Here is a 13,036-nt window from a genome sequence, read left to right as displayed (position 1 = left end):
TAGAATTTTTTTTATTGATTTTATTTTTTTTAACATGGAGTTGGTTGAAAATCTAACTTCGTAGTTTTTTTAATAAAAAACAATGTGGATTGCTACAGTATTTCCTCACATGTTTTTTTATTTTTTTTATGATTTTTTCTTGAATTGTCTTTATCAATTTTTTTTTTTTTATATTAAGCTGATTGAGAATTTAGCTTTGTAGTTTTTTTAAAAACACCGTGAATTACTACAGTGTTCCCTATATGATTTTTTTTCAAAAATATCTTTATTGATTTTATTATTTTTAATATTAAGCTGGTTGAGAATTACAACTGTGAATTTTTTTATGAAATATTATAGATTGCTACAGCATTTTCCAACATGATTTTTTTTTTATTTTTTTGTATAATTTTTTCTAGATTTTTCTTAGTTCATTTTATTTTTTAAATATTAATCTGGTTAAAAATTTAACTTTTTATTTTTTTCTTTGAAAATATTGCACATTGTAACAGATTTTTTCTATATATTTATCTTTGTTTTTCTCATACATCCATAACAAATACACAAACATGCCACAAGCTTGCGGCATCATGCGAACATGGCATTTATTATCATTTATGCATCATCTTCTACAATACTTTTGAGATAGCAATCGGTTAATATTATGTGACAAAAAATATTAAAAAAATGAAAATAAAAACATGTTTAATTCAAAAATAGAGATAAAAACATAAAAATAAATATATTTTTGTAATCATTTTGGAGTGAGTTTTGTGCTCTCAAAACTGGAGGGATGGAAGGGATGTCTCTAGATATAATACTTTTTACTCTTAAAATATTATTGTAAAAAAAATTTAATTTCAAAATTATTTAATATATATATAATTATTATCATAGTATTAAAATCTAATTCGAAAGTCGATCGGTGGCAAAATCTAAGTTATTGGTCAATATTCAAGTCAACATAAAAGTAAGAGTGATTGTTATTATAGTTTAAAACCCCAACTTAAAAGTTGACCTAGATCAAGGCCATGTCACGATCGAGATTGATCGTTGACTTGGTTTTATAAAAAAATAAAAGTAATTATTATTATAATTTTAAAATATAATTTGGGTTAAATCTAGATAAGATCCAGGTCATGTGAAAAATAACTATTATCATGCTTTTAAAATTTGATTTGGGGGCTAATCCAATACAAGACTTAAGTCCCGTATTAGAAATGGCAACCCGTGTAAATGTAATAAAAATAATTGCTATTATATATATATATATGAAAATAATATATCTTTATTTTTTAAAAAATATTTTTAATATCAATACAATAAAATAATTTAAAAATATTATTAAAAAAATTATTTTGTTTTTTTAATTTTTCAAACACCATTTGCAACACAGTAACAAATAAACCCTTACTAGTTCCCTGAAATAGATGAAATCCGAGTGGTCTCCCGGGGGTGTTTGTATTTAATATACGAGGACTCTTTTCTCAAGGGGGGTAAACTTGAAGGCATTACTGTCATCTTGCCTTAAAAGTAATGGTAGATATGACGTCTGAGAGTTTGGTTTGAGTTATTTTTAAAAATATTATTAATTTTAAAAAATATAATTTTTTTATTTTATAAATTATTTTTAATATATCACATCAAAATAATTTTAAAACATAAAAAATCAACATAATTTTTTTTTTTTTTTAAATACAAAAATAAAGAAGAGGGATTGGAGTTTGGAAGGTGGAAGGCAATAAATATCAAACAGCTGTGAGGAAATGGAGGACGAGGATGCCAGAGAAGGCCCCAAACATTTCTGAAAAATCTCGCCAAAACAAGACCCGCCTCCCTCCCTTGACATAAAAAATGAGACCCGCCTACAGCATGCCTCCACTCCTTGGGTATGGTTTTAAAATTCAAAGCCAACCCCCCAAACCGCAAAACGTAAAATCTCCAAAACCTCAAAAATAAAAACACGCAAAAACGTAACAAGCGCCAAGTCCCCTCTTTTCAAAAACAAAAAACATGGCGCTTCCTCTTACGTTCCCTCTCTCCACCATTACAAAACCTCTCCCTCCTCACAATCACAAGCCCTCGCTCTCTATCTATCTCTCTCTCGCTCACTCCTAATCTAAAAGGAGACTCTTGACTCAGTGAGCGAAGAAGTGTAAAATGAGTTCAATGCCAGAGCAAGAGAACTGCACCCGCGTTACTCGCGCTGCCAAAAAGAGGGCGGCTGCGCTGGCTTCCACGGAGGACCAACCCTTGAATAAGAAGAGGGTTGTGCTGGGAGAGCTGCCCAACTTATCAAACGCCATTGTTTCATCGAATGAGCCCCAGAAGCAGAAAGCAAAAGCAAAGCCAAAGGCAAGGAAGGGGGCTTCAACGAAGAAGGAGGGTGTTCTCAAAGAGGATGTTGACGGGAAACCTGAAGATCCCCAAATGTGTGCACCATATGCTTCTGATATTTATGAGTATCTTCATAAAATGGAGGTAAGGATTGGTTTTATGTGGTCTGAGTAGTGGAAATGTAATTAGGGTTTGTGTTAATTGGGGTTTATTTTTCAGGTGGATCCAAAAAGAAGGCCACTGCCTGATTACATTGAGAAGGTTCAAAAAGATGTGAGTCCTAATATGAGAGGGATTTTGGTGGATTGGTTGGTGGAGGTCGCAGAGGAATACAAGCTTGTCTCTGACACCTTGTATCTTACTGTTTCTTACGTTGACAGATTCTTGTCTTTCAACGTTCTCAGCAGGCAGAGGCTTCAGCTTCTTGGTGTTTCTTCTATGCTCATTGCCTCGTAAGACACGGGATCCCTTGACTTCTGTCCATATTTTTAAGTCTGGTTTGAGTTCTGTTTAATTAATTTATGTATTTTTTTTGTTTCATTTTGTTCTGGCAAGTAGAAAGTATGAAGAAATCAACCCTCCACATGTGGAAGATTTTTGCTACATTACAGATAATACATACACCAAGGAAGAGGTAACTGAATATGCTTATTTTGTTTGTTTGTTTTATGGGTTTAGATCTTCAGTGTTCATGCTCTGGTTTTCTGTTTATCATTTTAATTAATGGCGGTTTATGTGATTGTAAAGGTGGTTAAAATGGAAGCTCATATACTTAAATCTTTGAAATTTGAAATGGGGAATCCTACGATAAAGACATTTCTAAGGTAAGATTTAAAAATGTTTTGATGTAGCTCTTTTTGTCTACCTGCAATTGGTGATTTACATACCATGGAAGGTTCATTGTTTGGAGGGCTGATTTTTGGTATTGTTTGTCATGCTGGTCTTGCAGGAGATTCACTAGGGTTGCTCTAGAGGATTACAAAGTAAGTGTGACCTCATTCTTCTTTATTGAAGGTTAATAGTTTGTATGCTCAGTAATGTGAGGTATTTCTTATTGTTGTTGACTGGTGTAATCTTTGTGCCTTCTGCAGACTTCAAATTTGCAGCTTGAGTTCCTCGGATTCTACCTTGCTGAGTTGAGCTTGTTGGATTACAATTGTGTGAAATTTTTACCTTCTTTGGTGGCTGCTTCTGTTATATTTCTTACGAGATTTCTGATGCGACCCAAGACAAATCCTTGGGTAAGTAATTCCAGGGCTATTAATTTGTATTGGCAGTCATTTTTGGATTGCAGTTTCTAATTTTTGTTCATACAGAGTTCAACCTTGCAACAATACACTGGATACAAGGCAGCTGATCTAAGGGAATGTGTTCTCATCATACATGACTTGTATTTGAGTAGAAGAGGAGGTGGATTGCAAGCTGTAAGAGAAAAATACAAGCAGCATAAGGTATGATTAATTTCTGTCAGAACTACTGAGGATTTTGAGTTGAATTCTCGCACTGTAAAAAGGCATTTTGTTTACATTGAATTTTTCTTCTGGGACAGTTCAAGTGTGTGGCAAACATGCCTTCCCCCCCAGAGTTACCAGCTTTATATTTCGAAGAGGTTTAAATGCAACAGTTGGCCTGTTCATTATATGTTTCTGGTTATGACAAGTGATGGAAATTGCTACCCGCTCAGGAAGCCCTAGAAGTGTGGATTCGTAACACAAACCATGCCATTTTGGATTTGCTATGAAATCTTGATTGATATTGGGATACTACTGGAAGTGAATTGTTGGCCATGTGGAATGAACTGTGGTTCTGATGCTTGGGGACTTTTACCTGGAGTATGAATGGCATTTTTAACACCAGCAGTTGGGTAACTGTGCTATTGCTAACTCTTCTCACTGGTAGAATATTTGAATCTCCTACGGAGGTCTTGTAAATGTTAAAATTTTTGTTTTTGGTTCTGATATTAGATGCTAAATGGCCATTATGAGAACGTGAATTTTCTCTTATGCTGGAGTATCAGAACGGTTTATATCCCATATGCTTCAAAATTGGTAAATATGAAGCCTCACCTTTGTCTCATGAAAGTCAGATTTATACTAAAATTGTTTTTAAGAGAACAAAACATTAATGGTGCAAAAATGAATGCGCAACGCCCTAATGGCATACTCTGATTACTGCTGAGCAGAGAAGTACTTAACCATTATTACCAAAGCCTAAATCTCAGACTCAATGGTTTTTTCGATATAAACCAGGTGGAGGTGGCTGTTGCGATTCATTTTTGTTATTCCAGCAAAACATCTACTTAAAGGATTTAGACTTTTCATACTCGCACTGTGGCTGCCAGTTACTGGTGATTTAATAAAATTTTGTTAAATAGGAAAGTCTTTTAACATAAGGATTTTCATTGAATTGTGGAAAATAATTTGTAGTGTTAAAGCCGTAGGGATAGGTCAAAGTTAAGCAGCTCTGATGGTTGTATGTGTTCTTATACCATGTGAAAACTACCTGGCCATTCTCCTCTCGTTGCTTCCACGGGCACAATTGCTTTCTGGGTCACCCCAAATCCCTTGCCATCGTTGTTGAATCTTGCTATCCAAGGACCCCATTCCCTACTTGTTTCGTGGACAAGTGAACGGGGCTGACCGCCAAGTGACTGGAATATTGTTTTACCAGCAAGCACACCGATCATTGCCATATGCCTCTCCCACTGGTACCTTCGATTGCTCCTCTCTCCCTCTTGTGGGCACTCTGGTGCCCACCAAGTGCTTGTGAGCTATAGAACTTTCTCCTGCAGAAGTTGCACGAGAAAACTTTGCTGGCAGTGAATTTTGATTGTGAACCTTGCTCAATATCCATCATGCAGCTGTTCCTGCCAAGACCCAAGTTCAACCGTTCATTGGAATTAACTTCTTCACTATCTCTGGCGTAACCATGGCTAAATGTTTTATCATTCTGGTTGACTGATGGTCCTGTAACTCCTGTTAGTTCAGTGTTCTGAAAAATATCTTAACCGTCTATTGATTTGAAAGGAGGTTAACAAGGAAGTAGCAATGGATATGTGAAGATTTTAATTTTCATGCCCTGCCTTTCTAATGTTTGTTTTCCCTAATACTGCCCGTGCCCCCACGGCTTGTTCTTGGTGGTATCGCAGGGGCATAGTCAGTTATGTCAATATTACCCATGTTAAAGCCGAGCATTCACATGTTGTTTCCTGTCTATATTCCTCCTTTTGCGTTGAACCGGTCTGATTTGAAGCAACTTTATGATTCGAATTTGGCAACCACGCTTAAATTCCAACACTGTCATATCATGATCAAAGTTATAACGGTTGCCCGCCATGATTTTTGGTTACTTTCCCCAATGTTTGCTGAATGGTCCCGGAGTTTGATTCTGTCCTGGTAGCGTTTTTGACACTTTAATGCACATAATTAATTGGCAGTCCTCAGTTTGCCAACCATCAATCTTTAACTGCTTAGTAATTTATGATCTTGGATTAATATGTTAGTAGAATTTTCAAGTTCTTATTGAAATCACTTGAATCATTGCAAGAGACGCATTGATTAATCAGAGTGGTCGAAGAAGGGAACAGCTAGATGATGCGCAAAGAGACCAATAGTAGCCAAGCTCTAGGAGCACAGAGTTCTGCAGTCTGCACAACTACTTCTGTAGAACTTAAGATCATGCTACTTGTACTTTTTCATCCCTGGAACTTCAATAGAAATTTATTTTTTGCCAGACATGTCAAAGTTGTAGGAAAATTACCATGTATGCAAAACTAACGGATGATTTGTTGATTCTAACCAGGTTTTATTTGCTAATTGCAATGATGAGAGGCGTACAGGGGTATATTTTCTTTGAACTTGAGGAACATTTCGCCTTCCTTCGTCCTAGTGGGCTCGTAAATTTGTCTTGTACAGGGCAAAGTGCATGGAGAACGAACATAGAATCAATAATGTTCCTGAGGAAACAGGAAGAGCCCAATTCTACACTCGCTTTAATATGCCGGTAAGGTGCTGACAATTGAAGCTCCCATTCACAACATGACCTGGGTGGTGGGTGGATTGAGGACTCAGGAGGTTGGAGCAGAGAGTTGTCTAATCGAAACGGTGCCTTATCCACAAACGAAGCAATAACTTTGTTCTGGGTTCAGTGACTATGGCGGAAATTGGGCAGATTCTTTTATATGGAATGCACAAAAACACCATGACTACTATTATATGGTTCTCTATTTTCCCACCCCTTTGCCCCAAACACGTCGTGGCATACCATGAAATCGGCACCTTCTTTGGAAAATCATCATTTGCCTTGGGTGCCAGTGCCACAGCAGCTGCCAAGATTTTGACTGCCGCTATGATTTGCACCAGCAAGTTGAGACATTGCCGAACTGGCATCGCCTTCCTAACTATGCATATTTTCCTCAATACTGCGGGAGATAGCCTAGTGCCATGTGTTTCGGAGAGCAATAGATGTGTAGATTGGCTAGCTAAACACGCCCACCTCCTCTAGTGGGGTGCCTGGAGATTTTATTAGAAAACATGGGCTGGAGTTTCTTTTCCTAAAAATTGTGTTGCGTAATCAGGGGTTGTTTTTGTCTTCCTTCGCATCTGGAAAAGGAAAAGGGATCCAAAACACCAACTGCTACAATGAAAAGTGTTTTGACTATTTTTGTTTGTAGACACGTTTTTTTTTTTTTAAAAATATTAGTCAAATAATACAGCTAGGAATTTTTTTACTACAATAGTATAATTTATATATGTTATTATTTATAAACATGAAATTTAATCTTATTATTCTTCGGAATCGTGACATTAAAAAGGTTGTAAATGAACAGAGAAAAAAATTTAAAATTTTTTGTTAAGAAACACCAAAACTCTCATTACATCACTAATATTAGAAAAGATTTGATGAAATAAATTCAATAACACCACTAGTATGTGTGTGTATATATATATATATAACTGAAATATTTTTATATACATTTATATTTAGATTTGGTTTAAATTAGTTAAAACTAATCAGTTTTGATATTATCTGGTTCAATTTATTTTTACTCTAAACCAGTAAAACCAAAATTTTATGCCCTAATATTCCAGACTAGAGTGAACAAGGAAGATTTTGTAATTCACTGGAGCCAAATGGGATTCTTCGTTGCAATGTAAACAATTCTAACAATAAACACACCAAATCATAAAATCCACAACCCATAATATAATTGCTAGAGAATTATTTGAGAAAAGAAAGGAAGAGCTGAGATTTGTTGGTTCGACAAGTTCTACTTGCACATCACACCTAGCTACGTATATACTGCATGCGTATCAACTACTGTCTAATATTAGGAATTATTTTTCTAGTTTGTGAATTTTTTTTTTTTACTTTGCAATGCAAGTCCAGGAAAAAAACTCGTAGTCCTGTCTTCGCCTTCTTCCGGTCTCTTCACCCTTTTAATGATCGCCTATATATTCTCTAGAACATGGCTACAGAGGCTAAGACCAGGGTTTTGTCTCCGCATAGACTAGAGTAGAAGGCCCCCTCCGCATTTGGTCAATAGTTCCAGACCAATAAAGAGACATGTATATGAGCCCAAAAGTAAAATGGTCCAGCACTGAGAGCTTTAATCAATTCCAGTTGGACCAAAATTCCAGCTTGAAGGGGAGAAGCTATATTTTTCGGTAGTTCTAACCACTTGTAATCCACCACTTGTCGGTAATCATAGCGGCATCCAGTTCTAACCTTAAAATCTAGGAACTTGACTTGAATTCTCGGCAAACTGTATGATGTTTCCAACCCTTTCTTCTTCTTCTTATTACTCCTCAGATTCTTCACTCTGTATTTTCATGCATCAACCAGTTCATTTATAAGGCTATGAACAGCTAGGTTATTGGTTCCAAGTTCAATGGCTTCTCATTGTCAAAGTACTCGTCATGGCAAGCCACCAGTCACGGAGTGACACTAGGGAATCATTGGTCTTATATTACCCAATAGTTTTCTTGCTTTTCTTGTACTCAATCATATTTGATTCCATATATTAAATGGTTATTAAGAAAGAACCGTTGGTGGGTTAAGTTGCGCTTGATTTGACCACTCAGAAACTTGTAATATAAGTAAAGATTATTGTAGGAAATAAGGTCCTTTATATCCTTAAAAAGCTTCGCACATTCTTACCTTTCATTGCTATATAAACTTTGCATGAAGAAGAAAAAAGTGTCTGATTCCACTCCTTTCAAGGTGCCAGCTGATTCTTCTGGCTCTATATGAAGTTGCTATAAATCGGAACCATAGTGACCTTATTTTAGGGACTGAAGGCGAGAACAAAAGCAAAACAGATGGTAAAAAGATATCGTGAAATACAAAGGATATAGGCAAATAGCAAAAAGTTGCTTCGTGAGTTGCGTCCTTTGCTTGCAGGGTGTAGTAAACTCAATAACACACTACATAATCACTTCTTTCCTCCTCCTCGGGTTGCCAAACAAAGCCATTTAACTTTATATCCCACTGCCTTTCTCTATCTAGCTGGTCCCATATCTCGCATTTCTCTCCCTCATTTGAAGCAGCAAACTCTCTTTTTTCACTCTCAGCTAAGATGCCCAAATCATTTATAGGTAGAAAAATGCACTATCAACAGTCCCCTCGAGTCTTTGTGTTGCAGAAGCCAATGGTTATACTTCTTCTTGTATTGTTCGTCTCAGGAGATAGGAAAGAAGAGACAACGGTGAATGTTCATGGCTTGCAAAACCAGCAGCCGCCAAGGAGCACGGAGAAAGAGCAACGTTTAAGGCACTCATTTGATATGTTCTTTTCAAGCAAAAGAAAAGTTCCAAATGCTTCAGACCCTCTTCACAACCGCTGAGCCACGTCTTGCTGTTAGTTTCTCAAGGAGTTACTCTTTGGCCTGTTGGGAAATTGAAGATTAATTTTGTTGCTAGTTCTTGAGAGATTAGAGCTACAAGACGTGAAAGGAAACTTTGAGGGTCATCTACTAGATGCTTCAATCACAATTCTACTAATTAGGCTGCATCTTGTCAATGATGGTGATGTTCGCGGATCATTTGATGCAATTTTCTGCTCGAAAAATGTGTGTTTTCAACTTTAGCTGGTCCTCTTGGACTTATGATCCGTATATTTTGTCTCTTGATACCAAGTGTCTGTAAAATATATATGAACCAGTGATCAAGTAACTTGTTCTCCCATGAGTAACTTTTTTGTGAATGTTCTGTTTGTGGGGCCGGTAACTTTTATCCACTCCATCTTTGTCTTTTCTATGCGCGAGGAGTTCCTTTCACAGTTTCTCCTTTTCCCCTCCTTCTCTGGCTTTATTGTCGCGTTTCACTTTTCCCAAGCTTATTGTCTTTTCCCAAGCATAATTCTAAGAGGATTTGATATCGTGATAAAATCAATGGATTCGGTAGTCGTACTCAAAATCTCTGGCTATATGTTTCTTTCAAGCAGGACGCATGCCATGCCATCGATGTCTCAAGGAAAACGACTTCAGTTTTATATGAACGCAAAAGTCAAGGACAACAAGCATTTTGCCCAGACAGAAGCCCATAACGGTAGCCCAAGATTCCCCGAGCCCATTCAAAGAGATAGCTGCGTGCATCTTTAATTTTTCTTTTATTTTGTTACATCTTTAGTAATGCGTGCATCTTTAATTTTTCTTTTATTTTGTTACATCTTTAGTAATATGGACTACTAAGATTGTTTTTAATAAATTAAAATATTTTAAATCATAATAATTGATTTAAATACAGTTAAGGACATAAACTCTTTTCATTGATGGTAAGTTATCCACATAAAAACTAAAGATTATTTCAACTAAAATATTTATTATTTTAATCAAGCAAACGAATACCATGTGATTCCCACAAAAATAAAATAAAAAATGCATTATATATATACTTGATTGGCATGGTTGAAAAGGTTGATGTACTAAAATAAAAAAAAGAAAGAGTAAAGTTCTAAGTACTCGATGGAAGAGTTGGTGGACAAGGACTCTAGTTTTTTTGATAAATGTTAAAAAGGGGCAGTTAAGGAGTTTGGTCAAGAAATTCTTGATTTTAAAATTTTAAGAGATCAGTGTGCTTACATGAAAAAATCGAAATTTACTCGATTGAGTAAAGTTGGTATGCTAATTAATAGTGCAACTATCCCTAACCTGTCTATAATTTGCTTACTCATTTCTACTTGTTTATGATGTTTGATTCTGCAAAAGCAAGAGGTTCATTTCGTCATCAGCGCAAAATACTTAATGGGAAAGAAATTATCTTGGGCAGTTCCCATTCCCAACGATGGTTCCTAAAGAGAAATTTGCTCGTGTTCTTTTCGGAGCTTTATGCCACTAATCTTTCGATCCTCCCATTTCAGCTCACTGGGAATTTGCTTGCTGGTGGTTTTCAAATTTTAGAAAGGAGGATAGCTGCGCTCAATTTGATGATGATTTTACCACATTAAATTTACCCAAGTCGCTGTATGAATAATGATCTCTAACATCAAATCCAATGCAGTTATTAAATCTTCAATATCTTTATTTCCATTCAAATAAATGTAAAATGTGAAGATGGTCTCAATGACAATGAACTAAATTATTCTTCACTAACGATTTTTTTTTTTTTTCATTTTTCTTCTGCTAGAAGGACAGACGGGAGACTCTCGTTAAGTTTGAAGTTCGGACTAGTGGCAAGGAACGGGATAGAAATAGAGTGGTGTTGCGCTCTATACTGTATAAAGATGTCCTTGTAGATATGAGATTAAAATAATAAAAAAATAAAATAAAATTTAATCAAATAATAAAAATAAAAATAAAAATTTAAAAAATTTGAGTTAACTCTACTAACTTATAAGATTGAGATTAAACTTTTTTTTTAAAAAAACCAAAGTTAAATCAATAAAAAACATAATGAAAAAACCATGAGCCAACACGTGTAAATTTGACTAATCCACACTTAAAATAATCTTGAATAAATAAAAGTAAAAAAAAAAAACTCAAGAGCTAATAATTTAATATTAAATAAAAAAATAAAAAAATAAACTTTTAAAAAACCAAGCCAAACTCATTTAACTCGACTAACTCACGTACCGGGGCATGGGATAGGGATAACTCAACAAAAATAAAAGCATATCAAATCATGAAACTTAATTTTTAAAAACTTAATGTGAATTGATAAAACCGATAAAAAATCAATTTTTAAATAAGACTTTAAAAAAAATCAAAGTAAATTTAGGCTAATTTTTAAAACCCGCAACTTGAGTTATGTAATTGAGATTACCTTATAGAAGAAAGATATAAAAATTAAAAATCACACAAATAAAAATCTTAACAATGAGAATCAAATATTGTACAAAAAAAGTGGCGGGAAATAATTAGGGATTAAATTAGAAATTTAAATAAATAAAGAGAAGGACAAAAAAACATTTAAGAAAATAAGAATCAAAATTAGATATAAAATTAAATTAAATAAAATGCTTAAAAATATAATTGCAAAAAATAATCTAGCAAGGGATTAAAAAAATAGCAATAAAGAGAATAATGACCAAATCAAATATAAAAACGAAATAAAATTAAATATTAATTTAAAAAAACAACAAACTTCAAATAACATCAAAATTAAAACAAATAAAAATAAAAAAACAGGAACCAAATCTCGACATAAATATAAATAAAAATTAGAAACTTGAGGATACAACCGAATTTTTTAAACCTCAATATAGAAATCATAGTCCGGGAGAGAAAATAAAGAGAGAGGAGAAAAAAAATCATCGCTACCAAACCATTGCAAATCATGCCACACATGCTTTTTATTGGCCTCACCACCACTAGGAGCATCGAACGACATGGTGGTTGATCATTTTTGACCATTAGATGACTCCCCATGTCCTTTTAAAATAGTGCAAGGGATGATAATGTGCTGACACTTGTTATACATACTTAAATATTATTTATTTATTTAATAATATTTTAAAATATTAAATTACTAAACAAGGATTCTAAATATTATATATAAAAAAATCATATTACAAACAAAAATACCCTTCTAAGATAGCCTTAGATTTTTTGGAAATCAATGTTAAAACCGTTATTTCATTGTATGAAATATAAAAAGACAAAAAAATCCTTATAAGCAAGTTCAACATTTTCCAACTTCCAAGAGTATTTATATAATTTAACTGTGCAAAGAAAATTAAAAAAATCCCTCTTCAAAAGGCTTGAGTTTTTGGCTTTGAAGAAGAAAGAATAATTTACAAAGTAAATCGACTAAATTATCCTCAATCATGTACAAATGACAATTGGATTCCATAAAAGTAAAAGACAATTTTACCCTCTACACTAGGTAATTGTTTTGTACAAGAAAAAAACAAAGATAATTCACTGTCTAACGTGTCACACTAAAACACATATCTGTTTTAGTGTTTTTTATAATAATAACTATAATGTTGCTTGCAAGCAGAAAACGTCTTTATGCACGTAGTTTTCACTCCTGTGGAATAGTGCAAACGGTGATTGGTGTTCTTTTTAGTGGAACAACAGTGTTTCCTTCTGGTAGAGAAAAAATTTAAGGCCTTTACCTTGTTATCTTCTTCGGGAGCCTCCTGTACATGTTCCCTGCCTTTTTGTGTTTGAAATGGAAAGCTTGTACCATCACCTAGCTCTCCTGTTCTTTCTTTTCGTTGTTGTTAAAATTCTCTTCCGTCACAAGCAAAACCTGCCCCCTAGCCCTTTTGCTCTTCC

General features: G+C 34.5%; 3 protein-coding genes across 3 annotated transcripts in view; 2 read left to right on the top strand and 1 right to left on the bottom strand.

Moving 5' to 3' along the window:
- Positions 1–1,955: 1,955 nt before the first annotated feature.
- LOC105119312 (putative cyclin-A3-1) lies at positions 1,956–4,369 on the top strand. The gene is made up of 8 exons (XM_011017439.1): positions 1,956–2,460; positions 2,536–2,768; positions 2,875–2,950; positions 3,064–3,140; positions 3,266–3,299; positions 3,408–3,557; positions 3,633–3,767; positions 3,866–4,369. The coding sequence occupies exons 1-8, from the start codon at positions 2,140–2,142 to the stop codon at positions 3,929–3,931; spliced, it is 1,092 nt and encodes a 363-aa protein (XP_011015741.1). The 5' UTR covers positions 1,956–2,139; the 3' UTR covers positions 3,932–4,369.
- A 429-nt stretch (positions 4,370–4,798) lies between these two features.
- On the bottom strand, positions 4,799–5,495 carry LOC105119313 (uncharacterized). The gene is made up of 3 exons (XM_011017441.1): positions 5,426–5,495; positions 5,154–5,291; positions 4,799–5,061 (listed from the first exon to the last, which is right to left on the bottom strand). The coding sequence occupies exons 1-3, from the start codon at positions 5,493–5,495 to the stop codon at positions 4,799–4,801; spliced, it is 471 nt and encodes a 156-aa protein (XP_011015743.1).
- A 7,299-nt stretch (positions 5,496–12,794) lies between these two features.
- Positions 12,795–13,036, top strand: part of LOC105119311 (cytochrome P450 81D11-like) — a 2,839-nt gene continuing 2,597 nt past the window's right edge. Inside the window, exon 1 of the mRNA XM_011017438.1 lies at positions 12,795–13,036. Coding sequence (XP_011015740.1) covers positions 12,930–13,036 — 107 coding nt within the window. The 5' untranslated portion in view covers positions 12,795–12,929.

Source organism: Populus euphratica, unplaced genomic scaffold (genome assembly GCF_000495115.2).
Source record: "Populus euphratica unplaced genomic scaffold, PopEup_1.0 scaffold2746.1, whole genome shotgun sequence".
Classification (NCBI taxonomy): Eukaryota; Viridiplantae; Streptophyta; class Magnoliopsida; order Malpighiales; family Salicaceae; genus Populus; species Populus euphratica.
The sequence above is the reverse complement of the archived record's forward strand: the minus strand, read 5'-3'. Positions and strand labels throughout refer to the sequence as shown.